This window comes from Anomaloglossus baeobatrachus, chromosome 12 (genome assembly GCF_048569485.1).
Source record: "Anomaloglossus baeobatrachus isolate aAnoBae1 chromosome 12, aAnoBae1.hap1, whole genome shotgun sequence".
In the NCBI taxonomy this organism is placed as follows: Eukaryota; Metazoa; Chordata; class Amphibia; order Anura; family Aromobatidae; genus Anomaloglossus; species Anomaloglossus baeobatrachus.
Genome location: NC_134364.1, coordinates 67,495,274 through 67,516,612, shown reverse-complemented (window position 1 = coordinate 67,516,612; position 21,339 = coordinate 67,495,274). Strand labels below are relative to the sequence as shown.

At 48.7% G+C, this 21,339-nt stretch overlaps 2 protein-coding genes across 3 annotated transcripts in view; both read left to right on the top strand.

Annotated features, from left to right (window-relative positions):
• Positions 1-5,817, top strand: part of LOC142258516 (DNA polymerase epsilon subunit 2-like) — a 32,829-nt gene extending 27,012 nt beyond the window's left edge. The window contains exons 2-4 of one of the 2 annotated variants that reach the window (XM_075331138.1): positions 524-629; positions 1,742-1,918; positions 4,089-5,817. In XM_075331138.1, coding sequence (XP_075187253.1) covers positions 524-629; positions 1,742-1,918; positions 4,089-4,160 — 355 coding nt within the window. In that variant the 3' untranslated portion in view covers positions 4,161-5,817. Of the gene's footprint in view, positions 1-523; positions 630-1,741 lie in introns of both variants that reach the window. The other variant, XM_075331137.1, reaches the window with a different exon arrangement.
• A 3,137-nt stretch (positions 5,818-8,954) lies between these two features.
• LOC142258515 (protein kintoun-like) lies at positions 8,955-16,710 on the top strand. Its single transcript, XM_075331136.1, has 4 exons — positions 8,955-10,547; positions 11,870-11,989; positions 14,398-14,471; positions 14,852-16,710. Exons 1-4 carry the CDS (start codon positions 9,039-9,041, stop codon positions 14,904-14,906), a joined length of 1,758 nt encoding a protein of 585 aa, XP_075187251.1. The 5' UTR covers positions 8,955-9,038; the 3' UTR covers positions 14,907-16,710.
• Positions 16,711-21,339: the final 4,629 nt, after the last annotated feature.

Genomic DNA, 21,339 nt, shown 5'->3' with positions numbered 1-21,339 from the left:
TCCATAAAACTTCAGTCACTTTGTGAACATTCCCTAAGGCTAGATGCACGTGAAGATTTCCAAGGAGTTTTTGAAGCAGAAACTGAGCGAATATTCTCCAAATCCTCCTCCAAAACCTGGAGTTTCTGCGCCAAAAACTGTGCATACAAAACCCTAAAGGGTACTTTACACACTGCGACATCGCTAGCGATCTCGTTAGCGATGTAACATGCCAGATCGCACATATGATTTGCCGAGATCGCACATGTGACCGGCGCTATAAAAAAAAAAATGACCTATGTGCGATCTCGGCAAATCTTATCTGCGATTTGGCATGTCACATCGCTAACGAGATCGCTAGCGATGTTGCAGCGTGTAAAGCACCCTTAACAATGTGTAAACAGTACATAGACGGACATTTGTCTGCCTCACAATCCGGGTGATGGGCAGCGGCCTCCTGTAGTGGGAGAATGGGGGGGTCACATTATAGATATGGGCGCCGCAGAAAAAGTATGATCTGCTAACCTGATTATTTGTATTTCAGGGAGGCTAGCAAGTACCTGAGCACTGTGCTGCGCTCTGTGAATGAGGTGGAGCTCGAGGATGTCATCGACAGTATCATTTATGGCGTGGAGAAGCAGCCGTGTACCGTAAGTGTCGCTTCTTTTTTTTTTTTTTTTTTTTTACCTCCTCTCCACTGCCCTAGTGCAGTAACGTGATATTAAAAAGCTGCCAGGGGCTCATGATGCACCTCTATTGCCCCCCAATTTTTTACAGTTTTTCTTATGCAGACACTCAATTACCCCTGGGGGAAAACACTGACCTCCTCCACAGAGGCCCAGAAATCTACAGCAGCGCACAGATCCCTATAGACCACCAGAGACAAGTGTTATATTAAAACCTCTCTGTGACACCACTTCCTATGAACCTCTTGAAGATTTTTGTGCAAATCATCCATTATTAGAAATGTTTGCAATAATCACTTTAGCAAAGGGAGATTCAAAAGGTGATTGGATGTGATGGAAGATAAAAAAGTAGTGATGAGCGGGCACTACCATGCTCAGGTGCTCAGTACTCGTAACTAGTGATGAGCGGGCACTACCATGCTTGGGTGCTCAGTACTCGTAACTAGTGATGAGCGGGCACTACCATGCTCTGGGGCTCAGTACTCGTAACTAGTGATGACTGGGGTACTCGAGTCGCGCCAATCCGAGCATCCAACTGCTTGTTATGAGTACCGAGCATGGTAGTGCTCACTCATCACTAGTTACGTATACTGAGCACCTGAGCATGGTAGTTGAGAAAAATGTCCGTCTGATGATTATTTTGTTGTGTAAATAGGCTGACAGTCTCCCGATGAATGAGCAAAAATGCTCCTTCATTGGGTGGAATTATCTTTGGCGCAATATAAAGGATCCTCGTTTTCAGTGCTGCATTGTCCTGTGTAAAAATAACTCACCGCTGAGAACTATGGCCGCCTGTGCGCACTGAGCGATGTAGTATAGATCACTCTGTGCACATTGTTTGCTTGGTGTCCCTGTGTAAACCGACAAACAACTGCCAATCAGTACGTTTATTGTGCTGCTGGTTGGTTCTTGTTAATGAACCTTTAGGTCTTTATTTCCATTAAAGTTGGCAGATTCGGATGATTTTAGTATAATGTGGAAAGAATTGTAACGCCCTCTCCCTTATTGGTGTCTTTGTAGATGTAATCATTTCTACATTTTATAATCTTTCTCAACCATTTTGTTTTCCTTCCTAGTTTGTGAAAACGATCCTGTCTCAGGGACACATGACGCCTCTTCCGCTTTTCGTCAGCCCCGTGTACTGGGCGTATGACTATACATTGCGATTATATCCTCTGCCTGATGTAATAGTCATCGCAGATAAACATGATCCTTTCTCCATCTCTAATACGGAATGTCTCACCATCAATCCTGTAAGAAAACCTCTTTATCACCAATGCATATTCATGGGGCTGCAGTTTTCTTTCCTGTATTTACAAAACAGCAGAATCCATAAATAAGCAGCTCCAGTAATATGTGCAGACAATGGAGGAGCCGCTCCCCATCAGCCGGCTATTTCACACATTGTATTCGCAGGGTAGAGACATTGTTTGGGCTCAGTAATGTAACCTGTGCTACCCACAAACCTATTGATGTTAAAATCAGGGCAAACAATGGGAGTTTTGCATAATATTTAGAGGGGCCTTCCACACATGAATTTAGTCAGGTCACCTAATGAAATGCCAAATATACATTTCATTCACTGTTAAGGATTTCATTCTGCAGAAACCCCCGATCAGCCTTTTGTTCAGGCTTTGTTAGAATATTTTGGGATAATTGGACAAAAACGTCACAACAGAAACCTATTCCCTTAAGGCCCAGTCACACACAGCGACTTACCAGCGATCCCGAAAACGAGGCGACCTGATAGAGATCGCAGGTAAGTCGCTGGGAGGTCGCAGGTGAGATGTCACACAGTCAGATCTTACCAGCGATGCAGGAACAATACAGGTCGCAGTAGCGACCTGTATAACGATCTCAGCAGTCACTGTGACCCTGTCACACAGTGTCAAACACAGAGATGTGTCCTGCCCAGCAGGACATCGCCTTTGAAGAAAATGGCCTGGACCATTCTGCAACGACTGGAGATCTCACAGCAGAGGCCTGATCTCTGGTAGATGTCACACATAACGAGATCGCTAACGGGATCGCTACTGCGTCACAGAAACTGTGACTCAGCTGCGATCTTGCTAGCGATCTCGTTGTGTGTGATGGTACCTTTAAGGCTACTTTACACACTGCGACATCGCTAGCGATCTCGTTAGCGATGTGAAATTCTCTTTCGAGATCGCACATAGGTCATTTTACGCATGTGCGATCTCGAAAGATGTCGCAGTGTGTAAAGTAGCCTTTATACTTGTATAACCTTGTAAGTAAATAATTAGCTTATCCCAATCATGGTTAGATTTGGAGCAATAGAAGTAACTGAATAAGAGAAAATAAAAAAAGTATTATTTCATCAATTAAAATGAACATATAAAATAGCAAAAGGTGCCTGATACATGAGTGATGCCGAGCGAATGTATTGTAATGGGATCACACAGGATAAGTGCAAGACTTAAGCCTGCTTTACACGTTGCAATTTCGTATGCGATTTGCAATGCCCCCATCGTATGTGTGGCACATTCAATTTGTTGAACGTGCCGCACAAACTATTAACCCCCGTCACACGTATTTACCCGTCCATACGACCTCGATGTGGGCGGCGAACGTCCACTTCCTGGAGTGGAAGGGACGTTCGGCGTCACATCGACGTCATGCGGCAGCCGGCCAATAGAAGCGGAGGGGCGGAGCTGAGCGGGATGTAAACATCCCGTCCACCTCTTTCCTTCCGCATTACCGGCCGGGAGCTGCAGGACGCTGGTAAGATCTGTTCATCGTTCCCAGAGTGTCACACACTGTGATGTGTGCTACCCCGGGTAGGATGAACAACCTGCCTTCAATTTTAGAGAAAGGTACGAGGTGTCTGTGATGAACGGATTTTCGTTCAATCGCAATCGCACATACCTGTCACACACTGCAATGTACCTTACAATGCCGGATGTGCGTCACTTACGAAGTGACCCCGCCGACACATTGTAAGATACATAGTAGTGTGTAAAGCAGGCTTAATAGTTATAAATCTCAAATACTAAGTCCTACGTTAGATCCACATGTCTCATTAATACATCACATAAGAGTTGTAGTTATAAGTCTATGTAAGGATTACTTTGGAGTCTTCTGAAGACGGATGACGCACCACAACATGCTACTTATACTAGTCATGCACAGAAACCTATTCACTTCCACTTGCAGACGCATTTTGCACATTATGTTGCTGAAGATCATAATGGCCAATTAATCTGTCTGGTCTGTCTAAACTACGGTTGGAAATCTATTCAATATCTCATAAATTAGCTGTGACCCTTCACTGAATAATACCAACGGGGTTGAAAAGTGTCTAAAATATTAAACTGTGCTACATTTTGAGGCATAAACATGGCAGCCGCTCACTCGGGACAGAGGTACTACGTGGTGTTAATTCATATTTTTATTTTTTTTCAGGGTTCTTTTCCAAGAAGTGTATTTTTATTTAAGGTCTATTATCCATCTAATAAAGCCGCAGAAGATAGGTAAGAGTCTCTGGGCCTCAGTATGGTACACGGGTGCTGCTCAGTTGGCAACAGGGGTTCAGGGCAGGCGGGGGGGGACATATCATTGGTGCAACCTGTGTCCCCACACTGGGGCCTGAGAGTTAAGGGGGCCCATTTATAGCTCTAAAGCAGGAGGAATTGTGCATTTTGATGAGCTCTTGTGCTGAAAAGGGGCCTTTTCCGTCTATGTCCGCAAGTGGCTCAAGAGATGCGTCTCGCTGCGTAAATCAAGTGAATTTAATATCACAAAGACATGGAGATAGGAAATCTAGATTGTGAGCCCTAATGGGGACAGTGTTGCTGATGTATGTAAAGCGCCGTGGAATATTTTAGTGCTATAATAAAGATTATTGTTATTAATGGTAGCCCACTTTGTTTTAAGAGTTTCCAATCATTAAGGTTATCACCTATCCCGAGGCTCTTATCTTTGCCCAGACTGATCCCGACAATGGGGCTTTGGAATAAGGCCGCATTCCCAGATCCGTGTCATGGATGTCGGGTCTCCATATATGAGGCTGCAGCCAGTCCACACTCAGACTTGGGGTACGGTATCACTAGTGTATGGCTTCTGATGCGAGAGCATGGGAAGTGATATGCTAATGACCCTCTGCTGCTGGTGTCAGATAAGGGTCATGTGACTGTGATGTTGTGGAGGTGGCACTGAGCTATAGCTTGTTTGTTTAAACGTAATAAGAATATCTGTGTATATAACTAAATCAAAATCTAGATGTAGATGCAAAATGATCTGTCTGTCTATGTAGCCATTGCACAGACCTATAGTATAATTTAAAGTTGTATAGTCATGAAGGGGTTAACCAAAGATAATGAAACCAAAATGTGAAGCTACAAACTCTTATCAGTAGTGTCCACACAGAAAGAATGTTTTAATGAACATCTGCTGGGAGAAATAGGAAATAGGGGAGTGACACTCCCATAAACTCTGTGTATCATTTTCAAGGCCGAAGGTGCCTTCTGTAATAATTAAGTTTCTTTCAATATAATAATGAGCTCAGTGGGTATTGCTGACTCAAGGAGAGAGCATGTTGTCTGTGTGTTCTTTATCTTATATACATTGATATATATCGGCACTGGTATACAGCATTAATGGGGCACCGTCTCTGGATCCTAAACGAAGACTCCATTAGCAGTCTTGACCCAAAATTCCTCCCTTGACAATGTGATCTTACTATCACGATCTCAGCTGCTGAGAAGAGAGGGGGCACTTTCTCCCCTTCTCCTCCGCTGCCTGTCTCTTCGTATATCGCACTGCACTCGGATTACACTCTCCCATAGTCTTCTCACACTCTCCCATAGACTTGTATGGGGGTGCATGAGCCAAGACTTGCTGCCAAACGCAGCATGCTGCGATTAATTTCACATGTCGCTATGGCATGAGAAATCAATCACAGATGGACGTTGCCCCATAGTTTTGCACCAGAGTGATAGCAATCTGATGTTTTATCGGATTGCACTCGTCCATGCAAAAGTCAAGTGGAAACAAAGGAGGAGGTTTCTGCACTGTGAGCACATGTAAAATAGCTAAACCCTATAATCACCTCTAAGGTCATCCTTAGGGGTGCTTCACACACAGCGAGCTCACTGCCGAGATCGCTGCTGAGTCACGCTTTTTGTGACGCAGCAGTGACCTCATTAGCGATCTCGCTGTGTGTGACACTGAGCAGCGATCTGGCCCCTGCTGCGAGATCGCTGCTCGTTACACACAGCCCTGGTTCGTTTTCTTCAAAGGCGCTCTCCCACTGTGACACACAGATCGCTGTGTGTGACAGCGAGAGAGCGACAAATGAAGCGAGCAGGGAGCAGGAGCCGGCGTCTGACAGCTGAGGTAAGCTGTAACCAAGATAAACATCGGGTAACCAAGGTGGTTACCCGATATTTACCTTAGTTACCAGTCTCTGCAGCTCTCACGCTGCCTGTGCTGCCGGCTCCGGCTCGCTGCACATGTAGCTGCTGTACACATCGGGTTAATTAACCCGATGTGTACAGCAGCTAGGAGAGCAAGGAGCCAGCGCTAAGCAGTGTGCGCGGCTCCCTGCTCTCTGCACATGTAGCTGCTGTACACATCGGGTTAATTAACCCGATGTGTACTGTAGCTAGGAGAGCAAGGAGCCAGCGCTCAGTGTGCGCGGCTCCCTGCTCCCTGCACACACAGCTAAGCGGTGTGCGCTGGTAACTAATGTAAACATCGGGTAACCATACCCGATGTTTACCTTAGTTACCAGTCTCCGCAGCTTCCAGACGGCGGCTCCGTGCAAGCGCAGCGTCGCTTGCACGTCGCTGCTGGCTGGGGGCTGGTCATTGGTCGCTGGTGAGATCTGCCTGTTTGACAGCTCACCAGCGACCATGTGGCGATGCAGCAGCGATTCTGACCAGGTCAGATCGCTGGTCGGATCGCTGCTGCATCGCTAATGGTCCAGTCACACTAAGCAACTTACCAGCGATCCCAACAACGATAGGGATCGCTGGTAAGTTGCTAGGAGGTTGCTGGTGAGATGTCACACTGCGACGCTCCAGCGATCCCACCAGCAACCTGACCTGGCAGGGATCGCTGGAGCGTGGCTACACGAGTTGCTGGTGAGCTCACCAGCAACCAGTGACCAGCCACACGTGCAGAGAGCAGGGAGCAGCGCACACTGAGCGCTGGCTCCCTGCTCTCCTAGTTACAGCACACATGGGGTTAATTACCCGATGTGTGCTGCAGCTAAATGTGCACAGAGCAGGGAGCAGCGCACAATGCTTAGCACTGGCTCCTTGCTCTCCTAGCTACAGCACACATCGGGTTAATTAACCCGATGTGTCCTGCAGCTACATGTGCACAGAGCAGGAGCCGGCACTGGCAGTGAGAGCGGCGGAGGCTGGTAACGAAGGTAAATATCGGGTAACCAAGGACAGGGCTTCTTGGTTACCCGATGTTTACATTGGTTACCAGCCTCCGCAGAAGCCGGCTCCTGCTGCCTGCACATTTAGTTGTTGCTCTGTCGCTGTCACACACAGCGATCTGTGCTTCACAGCAGGACAGCAACAACTAAAAAATGGCCCAGGACATTCAGCAACAACCAACGACCTCACAGCAGGGGCCAGGTTGTTGCTGGATGTCACACACAGCAACATCGCTAGCAACGTCACAAAAGTTGTTCCTTAGCAGCGATGTTGCTAGCGATGTTGCTTTAGTGTGACGGGGCCTTAAGTGTGAAGGTATCCTTAGGGTACCTTCACACTTAGCGATGCAGCAGCGATCCGACCAGCGATCTGACCTGGTCAGGATCGCTGCTGCATCGCTACATGGTCGCTGGTGAGCTGTCAAACAGGCAGATCTCACCAGCGACCAGTGAACAGCCCCCAGCCAGCAGCGACGTGCAAGCGACGCTGCGCTTGCACGGAGCTGCCGTCTGGAAGCTGCGGAGACTGGTAACTAAGGTAAACATCGGGTATGGTTACCCGATGTTTACATTAGTTACCAGCGCACAGCTGTGTGAGCAGGGAGCAGGGAGCCGCGCACACTGAGCGCTGGCTCCTTGCTCTCCTACCATAGCTACAGTACACATCGGGTTAATTAACCCGATGTGTAATGCAGCTACATGTGCAGAGAGCAGGGAGCCGCGCACACTGCTTAGCGCTGGCTCCTTGCTCTCCTAGCTGCTGTACACATCGGGTTAATTAACCCGATGTGTACAGCAGCTACATGTGCAGAGAGCCGGAGCCGGCAGCACAGGCAGCGTGAGAGCTGCAGAGGCTGGTAACTAAGGTAAATATCGGGTAACCACCTTGGTTACCCGATGTTTATCTTGGATACAGCTTACCTCAGCTGTCAGACGCCGGCTCCTGCTCCCTGCTCGCTTCATTTGTCGCTCTCTTGCTGTCACACACAGCGATCTGTGTGTCACAGCAGGAGAGCGGCTTTGAAGAAAACGAACCAGGGCTGTGTGTAACGAGCAGCGATCTCGCAGCAGGGGCCAGATCGCTGCTCAGTGTCACACACAGCGAGATCGCTAATGAGGTCACTGCTGCGTCACAAAAAACGTGACTCAGCAGCGATCTCGGCAGCGAGCTCGCTGTGTGTGAAGCACCCCTTACTGTTAAAAGGTAATCAGATTATTTAGGAATGAATTACCTTTTCACTTGCAAGTGATCACATTTCCTGATCTACCAGATTACAGATGTGTGAGGGCTCCGCACCAGTCTGTGCTTATCACCAGACGACTATTGATCTATGGGAACATCACACATACAATACACCCATCAGTGACTGTCACCACTACTGCTGCATTTGGAGTTCGGCTGTAAATAACAATCATTTTTGTGTTGCAGTAAATTGCAGAATGTGTGACTGGATGATCAGGACATGTTTGTGGTGACAGAAGATTTTAAGATCCTCCCTGTACAAAAAACTGTGCATTTTCTGTTTATCTTCTGTATCTCCTAATGTTCTGTAATAAATCCGATGTCCGTTATTATACTGGGCTCACAGTCAGTGCAGGATAGTTGCAGGAGGCTTGCACTGTGTGTATAAAGCCGGAGAAGCCACTTCTATACATTTGGCCTCTTCCAGGCTTAGTCCAGTCTAGAGTAACCCCATTTAGGATGCACAATGTGTGCTCCAATGATGTGTAATGGACAGGAGCAGCCCCGCCCCCATCAGCTGTCTGGGCGGCACGTGTCTGCGCTGCTCTACTGTAAATAACCCGCGGGCTTTGGTCTCCAGGACAACCAGAAGACGCTTTCTCCCTATTGGCTGAGGGGCGGGGTTTTGCGCAATATAAATAATCCGCCAGTTCCCGGCTTGCGCACATCTGCCTTCCCCTCATCACTGAGCGCCTGTTGCCTAGGTGACCAGCTGGAGAAGATGCAGTGCTTAGATGTCCAGGACCTCAATCTCCAGGAGCTTTTCACCAAGTACGTGGCGGAGACCCGGGACTCCGAGAACCGGCGCCGCTACGAGCAGGACATGCAGGAGATTGCGCGGCAGAAGGGCTATGACGTGCAGTTCATCCAGCCGCAGCCCTGTTATGTCCTGCGGACCATTGTGAACGGGCGCAACAAGGCTTATGTGAACGTGTGCATCAGCCCCGAGATCCAGAAGCCGCACCATGCGCCCGACACCAGCGAGGAGAGCGGCCAACACTGGACCCTGCCGTACGTCATCAACCCTGCCCGGCAGGAGCTGGACCCGGAGCACTGCCGTGTGCTCGTCTACGACGTGGTCTTCCACCCGGACACCCTGCAGCAGGCCTCCCAGAGTGACCGCTTCAGCACCTACGTGGATCTGACGGCGCTGACATCCGTGTCCCGGGAATACCGCGTGCAGGTGGACACCGAGAACTTCCAGATCATGGCCAATTACTATATGGGGAGAGAACGGCCGACCTTCATCATCAAACCGATCCCAGGAGAGGCTCCCAAACCGCAGGGTATGACCGACGCCCAGCAGTCTCCTTCTTCCTACAATGAGCAGAAGAGCGGGGAGACCACCCAGCCCCCCACAGCAGCCAGTGACCGCACACCCTCTACCCCGGAGACCACCCAGCCCCCCACAGCAGCCAGTGACCACAGACCTCCCCCGGAGACCACCCAGCCCCCCACAGCAGCCAGTGACCGCACACCCTCTACCCCGGAGACCACCCTGCTCCTCAAAGCAGCCAGTGACCACAGACCTTCTCCCCTGGAGCCCACCATCCCTGAGTACACCATGCGTCACCGCTCCTTCTTCAGCCTGCAGGATTTCCAAAATTCCCGGGACTCTGCACCCAACCCAGTGCCCCAAGAGCTGGTGATCACCGTATACCTGCCCCTACTGAACCTCCAGACCGCCATCAACCTGCAAATCCACCCCAAGGATCTGAGCCTGGAATCCTACAATCCGGCCTACAAGCTGCAGCTGAACCTGCCCTACCTGGTAGAGGACAGTCGAGGCAGACCCCAATTAGACGAGACCAAAAAGCAGCTGGTGATCACCCTGCCTGTGATCCAACAGGACCCATCACCCAGCCTGATGCCCACTCCTTTGCCAACGAAGAAGGAATCTCCCCAATCCAATGGGGCCTCCAAGTGTCCCCTAGTCACTTGCTCCCAGGATGCCACCACAGTGACTCTCCTCATCCACGTGAAGGACATTGACCAGCACAGCGTCACCTCAGAGGTCAGCAGCTACCAGTGTGAAGTCCGCTTTTGTGTGAAGACATCGAATGCTCCTTGCGTCTTATTTGTGGCCTTCCTGCCGCAGTACGGCCTGAACACCAACGAGATCGCTGTCAACGTGTCGGCCGACAACATGGTCATCGAGCTGACAAAGTCCACCGACAACTTTGGCCCATGGAAGAGCCTCTACTATGGTGTGAACAGCAACACTCTGCAGGTGAGTTATATGTTATAACTGTATTCACACATGTATGCGGTGTCCGTGTGCTGCCTGATTGTTCAACACATGAACCCATTGAGTAGAGCGGATGTATCCATCACACACTATCCAGGATAGGAGAATGGGTCCCTGTGTCGTCCAATAAAGCAGCAGGCAACACCGACTAAGGCCGCGTTCACACATCCAGGTCACGGTGCTGGGGGTCTCCTAGTCTGGACTCTACAACCTCTTATATTCCTATGAGGCTGTGGAGTTCAGGGCAGGAGACCCCCGACACTGCGACCAGACTGTGTGAACCCGGGGATATATAATGGAGTGATTTTGTCCATATTATTAGTATGGGGTCCGTATGTGACTGATATCCTCATGTGCCCCCCCACACACACACTGGTTACTTGCTTATTTACTTTATCTGTTTTTGTTCTTATCCTATTTGCTTTGAAAGCAAAAATGGAAAGAAACAAAGCAGAAGAACAGATGTCGTCAGAGGTTTTTTCATAATAAATAAATATATTTATATTTTGAAAAACCCTGAGACGTCAGAAAGAGAATTTGATTTTTCTTTGACCACATCTGTTTTTCTTTGCCATTTTGCTTTACACTGAGGGTCTTCTCCATTAGTATATCCCGTGCACATACTCGTATATCACATTGTGATTATTTCTGCTATTCTCATTATTTAGAATGGGGGTTGGCATCCTGTGGTTCTGTAGGGCATGCTGGGAGTTGTAGTGTCAACAGCTGAAGTGGTACAGGTTGATGACCGTTATGTAGACCGGTGTTCCCCATCTCCAGTTCTCAAGAGCCCCCATGAGTTCTTTTTCAGAATTTCCTAGTATTTCACAGGTGATAGTTCAATATGCACTCATGGGGGCGCCTGAGGACTGGAGATGGGGATCACTGGTGAATATGCAGCGTTACATGGTGATGACTCGGTGCTGCCATCTATTGGCCTGTGTAATAACTGCAAGCTGTGCCATAATGGCAACTACTGTGGGAGCGCTGCTGTCAGGCTTTGGCCGAGGGCTCAGACGAGCACTGGGGGCCACATAAGCATGAGAGCAGCCCTCCTGCAGTAGCTGTCATTACAGTGTGTATTATATTGTTTACCATGGGAAAAAAAAGTCAAACTACACAGCGGGGGATGGGTGGCCAATTGTACTGAGAAGGGGGTGACAAACTAAGGTGCATAAAATGTATCTCCCCATTATTAAACTGACCAGGCTGGTGTTGGCAGTGATAAAATCCCTAACGGTTAATGGCTGTTTTCACAATTGTATCAGAGATGTTACCTGACTTTTTTTTTTTTTTTTTTATAGGAGACGAGATTTAGTAATGAAAAGAATATGGCTGATAGTTTACCCCCTTCTACTATTCCATGGTCCACCCAGATAAATATCCTGGAAATGACTGACAGAAGGACCCACATCCGGCTGAAGGTAAGCACCGACCAAAAGGTCTGTTATTTATAGGGACTCTCCAGCACAGGATGACTGTTCCCACCAAGCACAGGCGCTCGTTTTCTACCTGCTGGTTTTCTATCTCCTCCCTTCTCTGCTCTATGAACCAGAGTTGTCAATCGCAGAAGAGGGGAAAACCAGCAGGTGGGAAGGTGGATTTAGATGATTAGCCGCCATGATGCACGAGCGCCTGTGCTTGGTGGGAACAGTCATCCTGTGCTGATGGATTACCATTTAAAGGGGTGGTCTGAAGGCTGCAGAAATCCAAATCCCTATCTATTCATTTCCCCAATCTAAACTACTTTCTAATGTGGCTGTATTAAAACGTTCCTTTTCCTCCCGGACTACACTAACTACTTTGGTTTTTTTTTTTGTTTGTTTGTTTGGTTTCCCCCTTACTGTCTGATGCTTTGTTTGAGAATCCCAGTGCATGCTTGGATACTCAAATGAAGCATCATCAGAGCAGAGGCTGCAGTCACTGTCAGTCTTTGCCTCCTCCCTGGAATGCAGCGTCATCAGTGCAGCTCACTCTGGAGGCTGCTGTGCCCTCACTGTGATCTGTATCAGATCCATACAGCTGGGAACACAGTCAATGTGCGGGTCAGAGTACCCGGTGATATGCAAACCCCCGCCCCCAACAAGTGCCATCACTGTGGGGGCGACGCTCTTCTCTGCAGGCTGCCATGTACTCTCAGCACTCTGACAGTAGGAGATGTTTAATACAGCTATATTACAGATAAGTTTAGACTGGGACAATACATAGCTGGGGATTTAGAGTGACATTTCTTCAGCCTTCAGGCCGCCCCTTTAAGGCTGTGATGTAAAGTGTCATTTGATGCCTCTTGGTCCAGACAGTGTAGTGAGTTAGTCCCATCTCCTCCCAGTTTACACTATATAGGATTGACATGATGTTCTGCAGCAGCTGTGTAATGAAGCAGCAGGATTGTCTTACACATAATATCCCATGTCCTGTGTGTCATTTAGTCCAGCAGTCTCCATGTAAAGGGGGTCACCGGTCACACAATATTGGTGACCTGTCTTCAGGGTGGGTGATCAGTGTCAGACCGGCTGTGATCCAGCACCTTCCACTCGACTGTGACACGGTCCTGTTGTGGCCGGATGTAGTCACTGAGCGGAGCTGTGATCTGGAGAACGGCTTCCTCTTCACTCCGAGCTGTTGCCGGATTATCAGATCAATCTGATATTAATGCTTTATCCGAAGGACAATTCCTGAGTATCATGTGACTGGTGAACCCCTTTAATGACTGCGCTTTTTAGTGTCAGGTTTGGTTTTTTTCATTTGTTTAGTTCAACACATTTTTTTTTTTAATTTATATATATTAAACGGACAGACTACTGATGTGACCACACTGCGACTAATTTTTGGCCTTTGTAGGCGCCAGGTGTCACCACATGTTGCTTCCTTTTACCCTGAATCGTGCTCTTTATACCGTCGTTTTTGTTTTTTTTTTGCTCATGTTTTGCTCATGTTTTAAAGGGAACCTGTCAACTAGAATATGCCTTCTGACCTATCAGCAGACGCATGTGCCCTAATTACACCTCCCTACCCATCCCTGTGTTATAAAATTGTATAATATGAAAGTAATAAAAAAACATTTTACCTTCATATGTATCCTATGTAAATTGGAGAGCTTCTGGTCACAGGGTCGGCGCCTTGCCCCTGCATACTTTCCTTGGTATCGCGCCCCTGTGGGCGTTATACCATGGAGTCACATGAGCCACGTCACTGTCGCTCATTCTATCCTGCGCTCGTTTACACTTACTATTGTGGCAGGCTTCTCTTCCAGGTTCTCCTTGTCAGTTTCAGACGTGCACTGCGCATGCGCAGTGCGCGTCTGAAGCCGGTGCGTGAACACCCGGAAAAGAAGCCTGCCACAATGCGCGTAAGATAGAATGAGCGTTGGTGACGTCGCTCATGTGACTCCGTGGTATCACGCCCACAGGGGCGTGATACCACAGAAAGTATGCAGACGTCCATAGGGCAAGGCGCTGCCCCTGTGACCAGAAGCTCTCTAATTTACATAGGACATATGAAGGTAATAAAATGTTTTTTATTACTTTAATATTACACAATGTTACAACACAAGGATGGGTCAGGAGGTGTAATTAGGGCACATGCGTCTGATAGGTCAGAACGCATATTCTAGGTGACAGGTTCCCTTTAAAGAGGCTGCCGCCCTGCAGTGACAGGAGAGGAGGCCGCACATGCGCTGGTTCTCACTGCTCCACCGTATGCACAGTTCCCATAGCAGTGAATGGGGCCGGTGCATGTGCTGCCCCCTCTCCTTCCACTGCTGGCCAGGGGAGTTTTATTTTTTAATGTAAATGAAAACAAAATTGCAAATAAGCCTTTTTTTATTTTATAGTCCAGAGCTCATTATAAAGTTCACGGACCACCAGTGCTGCCTTCCAGTGGTTACCGGCCCCCTAAGTATTCGAGGTAAGTAGCATCTTGTGACATGTTTGTACTGTGAATCGGTAAATGCACTCAGTGGATTTGTTTCCTTCACCCTCATGGATGGGTTCTTGCAGCCTCCCCATGAAGATGTACAGATCTCATCCCCTAGACCTCTGCCACATGTGAACATGCCCGTACACCATACGGCGTGCCATCTCTTGTTTGTATGGGCTAAGCTGTTAGTGATGCGCTGGTCTGCAGCCTTGCTGACAGTTTCCAATTGGCTTATCTGTTATTGTATATAAAAAGTACATGTTTTCTCCATAATTGTTTGTGTATTAATTGATTTTCCATCATTCTCCTCATTGTAATATTAGGATCTTATTGGTGAATATTTCATCACTTTTCTTTGTCACTTGCAGATATCTTTGGAAGAGGAGCAGTTTCTGGCCAATTAAGAGCAGCATTCGGGTCTGAGCGGGCTCCAGAGTCTGAGGAGCAGTCATTCTGATAACACAAGACAATCCAATACCAACGAAACCTCCGAGGAAAACCAGCAGAGTCCACACCTGCCGATGGACTGTCCACATCACCCCTGACACAGCCCTCTGCCCAGCGAACCCACACAGACCGCCCCGCTGAGGAAGATGAGGGTCTCTGCACACCGCCCCATAACTTGATGTAGATGATCTGCCGGATGGTGCAGAACTTGCTCCAAATCCTACACCCAACCCATCCAGTACAGACCATGTCCTCTATGACGTCACCTGCTCCGACAGCTCTGCCCTCTTCTTCTCCGATCACTGAACACAATGTGCCTTTGTTTGACAACGCCCTGTTGTTTGACCTGGACTGATTATTCCATGTAAATAGAATTGAATACTGCTACCTATCACTATTTAGAGGTTTTTTTTTCTCCTTATCTGATCTCATGAAATCCGCCAGGCAGGTGCCAAACATCGATTGGTTAACTAGGATCTTGTGAGAAGATGTTGATATTTATTTTTTTAACCTCTAGCCAGAAGGGCCTAGGCCGTACTTTCTGATCTGTATTACCATTGCGATACCCGTCCTGAGCTAACAGCCTGGTAGTCATATATTATGTGACGCTGTTAGTTCAGGTTAGGAGACCACAAGCGTGATACAGAACAGAAATTATGGCTGTGTGAATACGTCCGTACCCAGGAGAGTCGGTATCATGACCTGGACTATTATGGGCCGACAATGTCTCCTACATTAAGCAAGATCTAATCAGTGCTGAGGCATGCCCTTCATGTGGGGAGGGGGTTACACTGGGATCCTCTTGGGTACGGTCGTCTTATGTTAGGATTATGTATTTTTATTTCTTTACCTTGGGCAATGCTGATGTGTTATGCCTGGGGCAGGGCAAAACATGGTGCACGGATTCTGTCCGGTGTCATTGACATCTGTCCCTCCCCGTGCCCTGCCCTAGGCCGAGCATGGTCAGCTTTGCTCCGAGTCTTCCGAACATGTCACTTTAGTAGTTGTATTCCCTTGTGAAATAATCTGTGACTTCTTATCTTCTAACTTTACATTGTGTCTTTCCTCTGGTCACCCTCCTGGGAAATCTATGATCGATGCCCATCTTGTTAGTAGGGTCTATGCTATGGGGTACATCCAAAAAATATATTATTTTTATTTTTTTTACACCCAGCAGCATAATTTCCTGGAGGCGTAACAGAGGAATGTCACAATGCAGGGTTTAGAAAACAACAACACAGAATTGACGTTTTTGGGGAATAGAAGTATTTAATAGAATGGACAATGTCTTCTGTGAAGATGTTGTACAATATCAGAAAAACATGGCTGCTGTATACTAAAAACAGCGCCACACCTGGTGGTGAGTGGTATCTGAGCTCATTCCTATCCACATCAGTGGTGCTGAGCTGCGATCCCGCACACGACCTGTGGACGGGGGGGAGCGCTGTTTTTGGGCAGAAGTTTGTTTTTTTTGTTTGTTTTTTTTTTAATGGTGAGCAACCCCTTTTAAAGACGCTTCAACCTTCTAATGTGTTTGCTTCTCATATAAGATGGTTGTGACTTAATTATAGGTAATTATTTTTGTGCCAAACATTTCCTGAGCCTGCGAGCTCGCTTACTTGTATATTTGATTTTATTTTGGGCCTCGTTTCCGTTTTCTATTTCTTTCCCAACACTGAATAGATCTCTGGGGAACGAGTAGAAATGTTCTCCTGCTGCTGGAATCTGGTAACTGCACATTGGGCGGTTCCAGGGGCCAAAATCCGAGTGTTTATAAAGTGCGATAACAACTTATTATTGTTTTATGTACAAATAAAATTTCTAAAAAAAAACTCCTGACTGATGTATTTTTTTATTTTTATTTTTTTGGGCCACATGTAGAAAAGCCTTTAGGTATTGCCTCGCTGCATTACATCTACCACCCGTCCAGCCTCCTAAACATTCCCTACAAAACTACAACTCCCAGCATGCAACGCTGACTTGATCAGTCTCTCCATGCTTGGAGTTGCAGTTTTGCAGCAGCCACAAGTTGCATAACACTACATTTTATCAAAGATATCTGAAACTGTCAGTTTGGGTCACAGCAGCTAAATATCAAAGTGTCGGACACGGTAAACTAAATGCGCTGACTTGCCACTAGTATAGGCTAAAGGTTTTATGAGAATTTGTCACCAGGTTTCACAATAGATGCTACGTACAATTGAGTAATCTAGTCCTGATGAGGCTGGGGTACTTTGTTTGGATCCTTCAGATCTGTCGGAATGATGGCAATGTGATGCTGATAGGCCTATACCAGGTGACGTCACCTCTGATGTGGAAGTATTGCATACGCTCTTATCTGCACATGATGTGGGGTGCGACTACAAGGGGAAATGTATAGGCTGCAAAGGTGATCGTCACACCCCGGATACACAAACACGGGGGGCGAGTCCTTGATATCTAGAGGCCACACACTCAGAGGATATGGAGTCTTTAATACGTTTGGTTCTTGTGTCTTGTAAAGTTTTAGGCTTTAATATAAACAATATATTGTTTGCTTACAAGAATAACACACAAAGTTATAAAATAAAGACTGAGTAATAATAGAAATTCCCAAACGTTGCTCTTCTGTTTCCTTGAGGATAGGAGAAGGGGTTTATGGATCACATCCGGCTCACGCTGACCCCCACATGTGACCACCCATCCATTGTGTAACCCGTCTTCTATACACTTGGTCCTGGGATGATGATTTCAGTACTATCCAGAACCAGACCGACAGATGAAGCTGATGTACTTACTCTGACAATCCATGTCAGAATGGCTGTATAATCCTTTTCTTTGTCGCTCCATTGGGAGACCCAGACAATTGGGTGTATAGCTTCTGCCTCCGGAGGCCACACAAAGTATTACACTTAAAAGTGTAAACCCCTCCCCTTCTGCCTATACACCCCCCCGTGCATCACGGGCTCCTCAGTTTTTATGCTTTGTGCGAAGGAGGCACACATGCACGCATAGCTCCACAATTTAGTCAGCAGCAGCTGCTGACTATATCGGATGGAAGAAAAGAGGGCCCTAACAGGGCTCCCGGCATGCTCCCTTCTCACCCCACTCTGGTCGGCGGTGCTGTTAAGGTTGAGGTACCCATTGCGGGTACATAGGCAGGAGCCACATGCTGTTTTCCTTCCCCATCCCTTAGGGGCTCTGGGCGAAGTGGGATCCTAACCGGTCTCCAGGCACTGGGACCGTGCTCCCTCCGCAGCCCCTGGGGGAATCTGCTGGACAGGAGCCTGAGTATCGTCAGGGAAGGACCCTGCTACTATGAGGTACTCTGTGTCCCCTTGGACACGGCGCATAGAGCGCCTGTGTTATGCACGCTGCAGCAGCTGCTGGGTGTGTTAGTGCACCGGGACTACCGCGCTGACCGCGCTTGTTTGCCGGCCGCGCTTATAACTTTAGTCCCCGGCTTTTGCGGCCTAGTACCGCATATTCCCGCCCCCGGGCCTGCCAGTCAGGGGAAGGGCGGGACGCTGCACTGGACGTCAGCGCTGAGGGCTGGAGCATACTTTGTATCCTCCTCCCCCCTCACTGAGCACCGTGGGGCACCAGATTCCCGCACTTTCTAAGGCACGCCCACGGCCCCCTCCTCCCCACAGAACGCCGGCAGCCATTCCTGTCAGCACTTATGATGCTGGAGAGGAGAGACAACACAGCTCTGGGAGGCCCAGGCAGGGAATCTGGTGGTCACACAACCGCTACGGGCGGTCGGTAAGCCGCACCTGTTACTAGGTGCTGGCCCCCCTGGGTGCCGAAGTGTATATATATATATATATATATATATATATATATATATATATATATATATATATATATATATATATATATATGCTTATATTCTATACATTTACTCTGTACGGCTGCACTGCTTGTTTTTGACTATATACCCTCCCTGATTGTACTCAGAGGAGACTACAGCATGTCGTCCGCAAAAAGCAAGGGTGCCAAGGCACAGGCTTATTTTGCAACCTGTACCTCATGTGCAGCTATGCTATCGGCAGGTTCCACCTACCCTCATTGTGTGCAATGCTCGGCCCCGGTGACACTCACTCAGCCGGAGCCTCTGCCACTGGTGGCCCAGGTGGAACCACCTGCTGCCACTGTCCAGGTGACAGGGACGGAGTTTGCAGTATTCGCTGACAAACTTTCTGAGTCTATGGATAAATGGTCTGCTAAGATACTAGAAGCCTTGCAGTCCAGACCGGTAACACAGGCCCCGGGCACTGTTGAATCATTGACCCCAGGCCCCCCTCGGTTGGAGCAGCAAAGTGCTCCTGCGGTGACTCATAGGTCCCACGGTGAGGTCTCCGACACGGACCGCAGTCCCAGACCGCCTAAGCGGGCTCGCTGGGAGCTTCCCTCGACTTCATCACACTGCTCAGGGTCTCAGCAGGAGGACTCTCTAGAGGATGAAGCGGAGGTAGCAGATCAGGACTCTGATCCTGACGCCGCTCTCAACCTGGATACACCTGAAGGGGACGCCATAGTAAATGACCTTATAGCGTCCATCAATCAGGTGTTGGATCTTTCTCCCCCAGCTCCTCCGATTGAGGAGTCAGCTTCTCAGCAGGAGAAATTCCATTTTAGGTTTCCCAAACGTACAATGAGTGCGTTTCTGGATCACTCCGACTTCAGAGATGCAGTCCAGAAACACCGAGCTTTTCCAGATAAGCGCTTTACTAAGCGCCTTAAGGACACACGTTATCCCTTCCCCCCTGATGTAGTCAAGGGTTGGGCTCAGTGTCCCAAGGTGGATCCTCCAGTCTCTAGACTGGCGGCTAGATCCATAGTTGCAGTGGAAGATGGTGCATCACTCAAGGATGCCACTGACAGGCAGATAGTGCTCCTGTTGAAATCCATCTATGAAGCTATCGGCGCGTCCTTTGCTCCGGCATTCGCAGCCGTATGGGCACTCCAAGCTATCTCAGCTTGTCAGTCTGAGATTAATGCAGTCACACGTGCCTCTACTCCGCAGGTTGTGTCCTTAACATCTCAGGCGTCGGCGTTTGCGTCCTACGCCATGAATGCTGTCCTGGACTCTGCGAGCCGTACGGCGGTAGCATCCACCAATTCGGTGGCAGTCCGCAGGGCCATGTGGCTACGTGAATGGAAGGCAGACTCTGCTTCCAAAAAGTTCTTAACCGGTTTGCCATTTTCTGGCGACCGCCTGTTTGGCGAGCAATTGGATGAAATCATTAAACAATCCAAGGGAAAGGACTCATCCTTACCCCAGCCCAAACCAAACAGATCTCAACAACGGAAGGTACAATCGAGGTTTCGGTCCTTTCGGCCCGCGGGCAGGTCTCAATTCTCCTCGTCCAACAGGCCACAGAAGGGTCAGAGGAACTCCGATTCATGGCGGTCTAAGGCACGTCCTAAGAAGAACGCCGGAGGAACCGCTCCCAAAGCGGCCTCATCATGACTTTCGGCCTCCTCAAACCGCATCCTCGGTCGGTGGCAGGCTCTCCCGCTTTTGCGACGCCTGGTTGCCACATGTCCAAGACCGATGGGTGCGAGACATTTTGTCTCACGGTTACAGGATAGAGTTCAGCTCTCGTCCTCTGACTCGTTTCTTCAGAACTTCTCCTCCCCCCGAGCGAGCCGATGCTCTTCTTCAGGCGGTGAGCACTCTGAAGGCAGAAGGAGTGGTGATCCCTGTTCCACTTCAGCAACGGGGTCACGGTTTTTACTCCAACTTGTTTGTGGTGCCAAAAAAGGACGGATCTTTCCGTCCCGTTCTGGACCTAAAACTGCTCAACAAACACGTGAAAACCAGGCGGTTCCGGATGGAATCTCTCCGCTCCGTCATCGCCTCAATGTCCCAAGGAGACTTCCTAGCATCAATCGATATCAAGGATGCTTATCTCCACGTGCCGATTGCACCAGAGCATCAGCGCTTCCTGCGTTTCGCCATCGGGGACGAACACCTTCAGTTCGTGGCACTGCCTTTCGGCCTGGCGACAGCCCCACGGGTCTTCACCAAGGTCATGGCAACAGTGGTAGCAGTCCTACACTCTCAGGGACACTCGGTGATCCCTTACTTAGACGATCTGCTTGTCAAGGCCCCCTCTCAGGTGGCATGCCAACACAGCCTGAATATTGCTCTGGAGACTCTCCAGAGATTCGGGTGGATCATCAATTTCCCAAAGTCAAAACTGACACCGGCCCAATCACTGACATATCTCGGCATGGAGTTTCATACTCTCTCAGCGATAGTGAAGCTTCCGCTGGACAAACAGCGTTCACTACAGACAGGGGTGCAATCTCTCCTTCGAGTCCAGTCGCACCCCTTGAGGCGCCACATGCACTTCCTAGGGAAGATGGTGGCAGCAATGGAGGCAGTTCCTTTTGCGCAGTTTCATCTGCGTCCACTTCA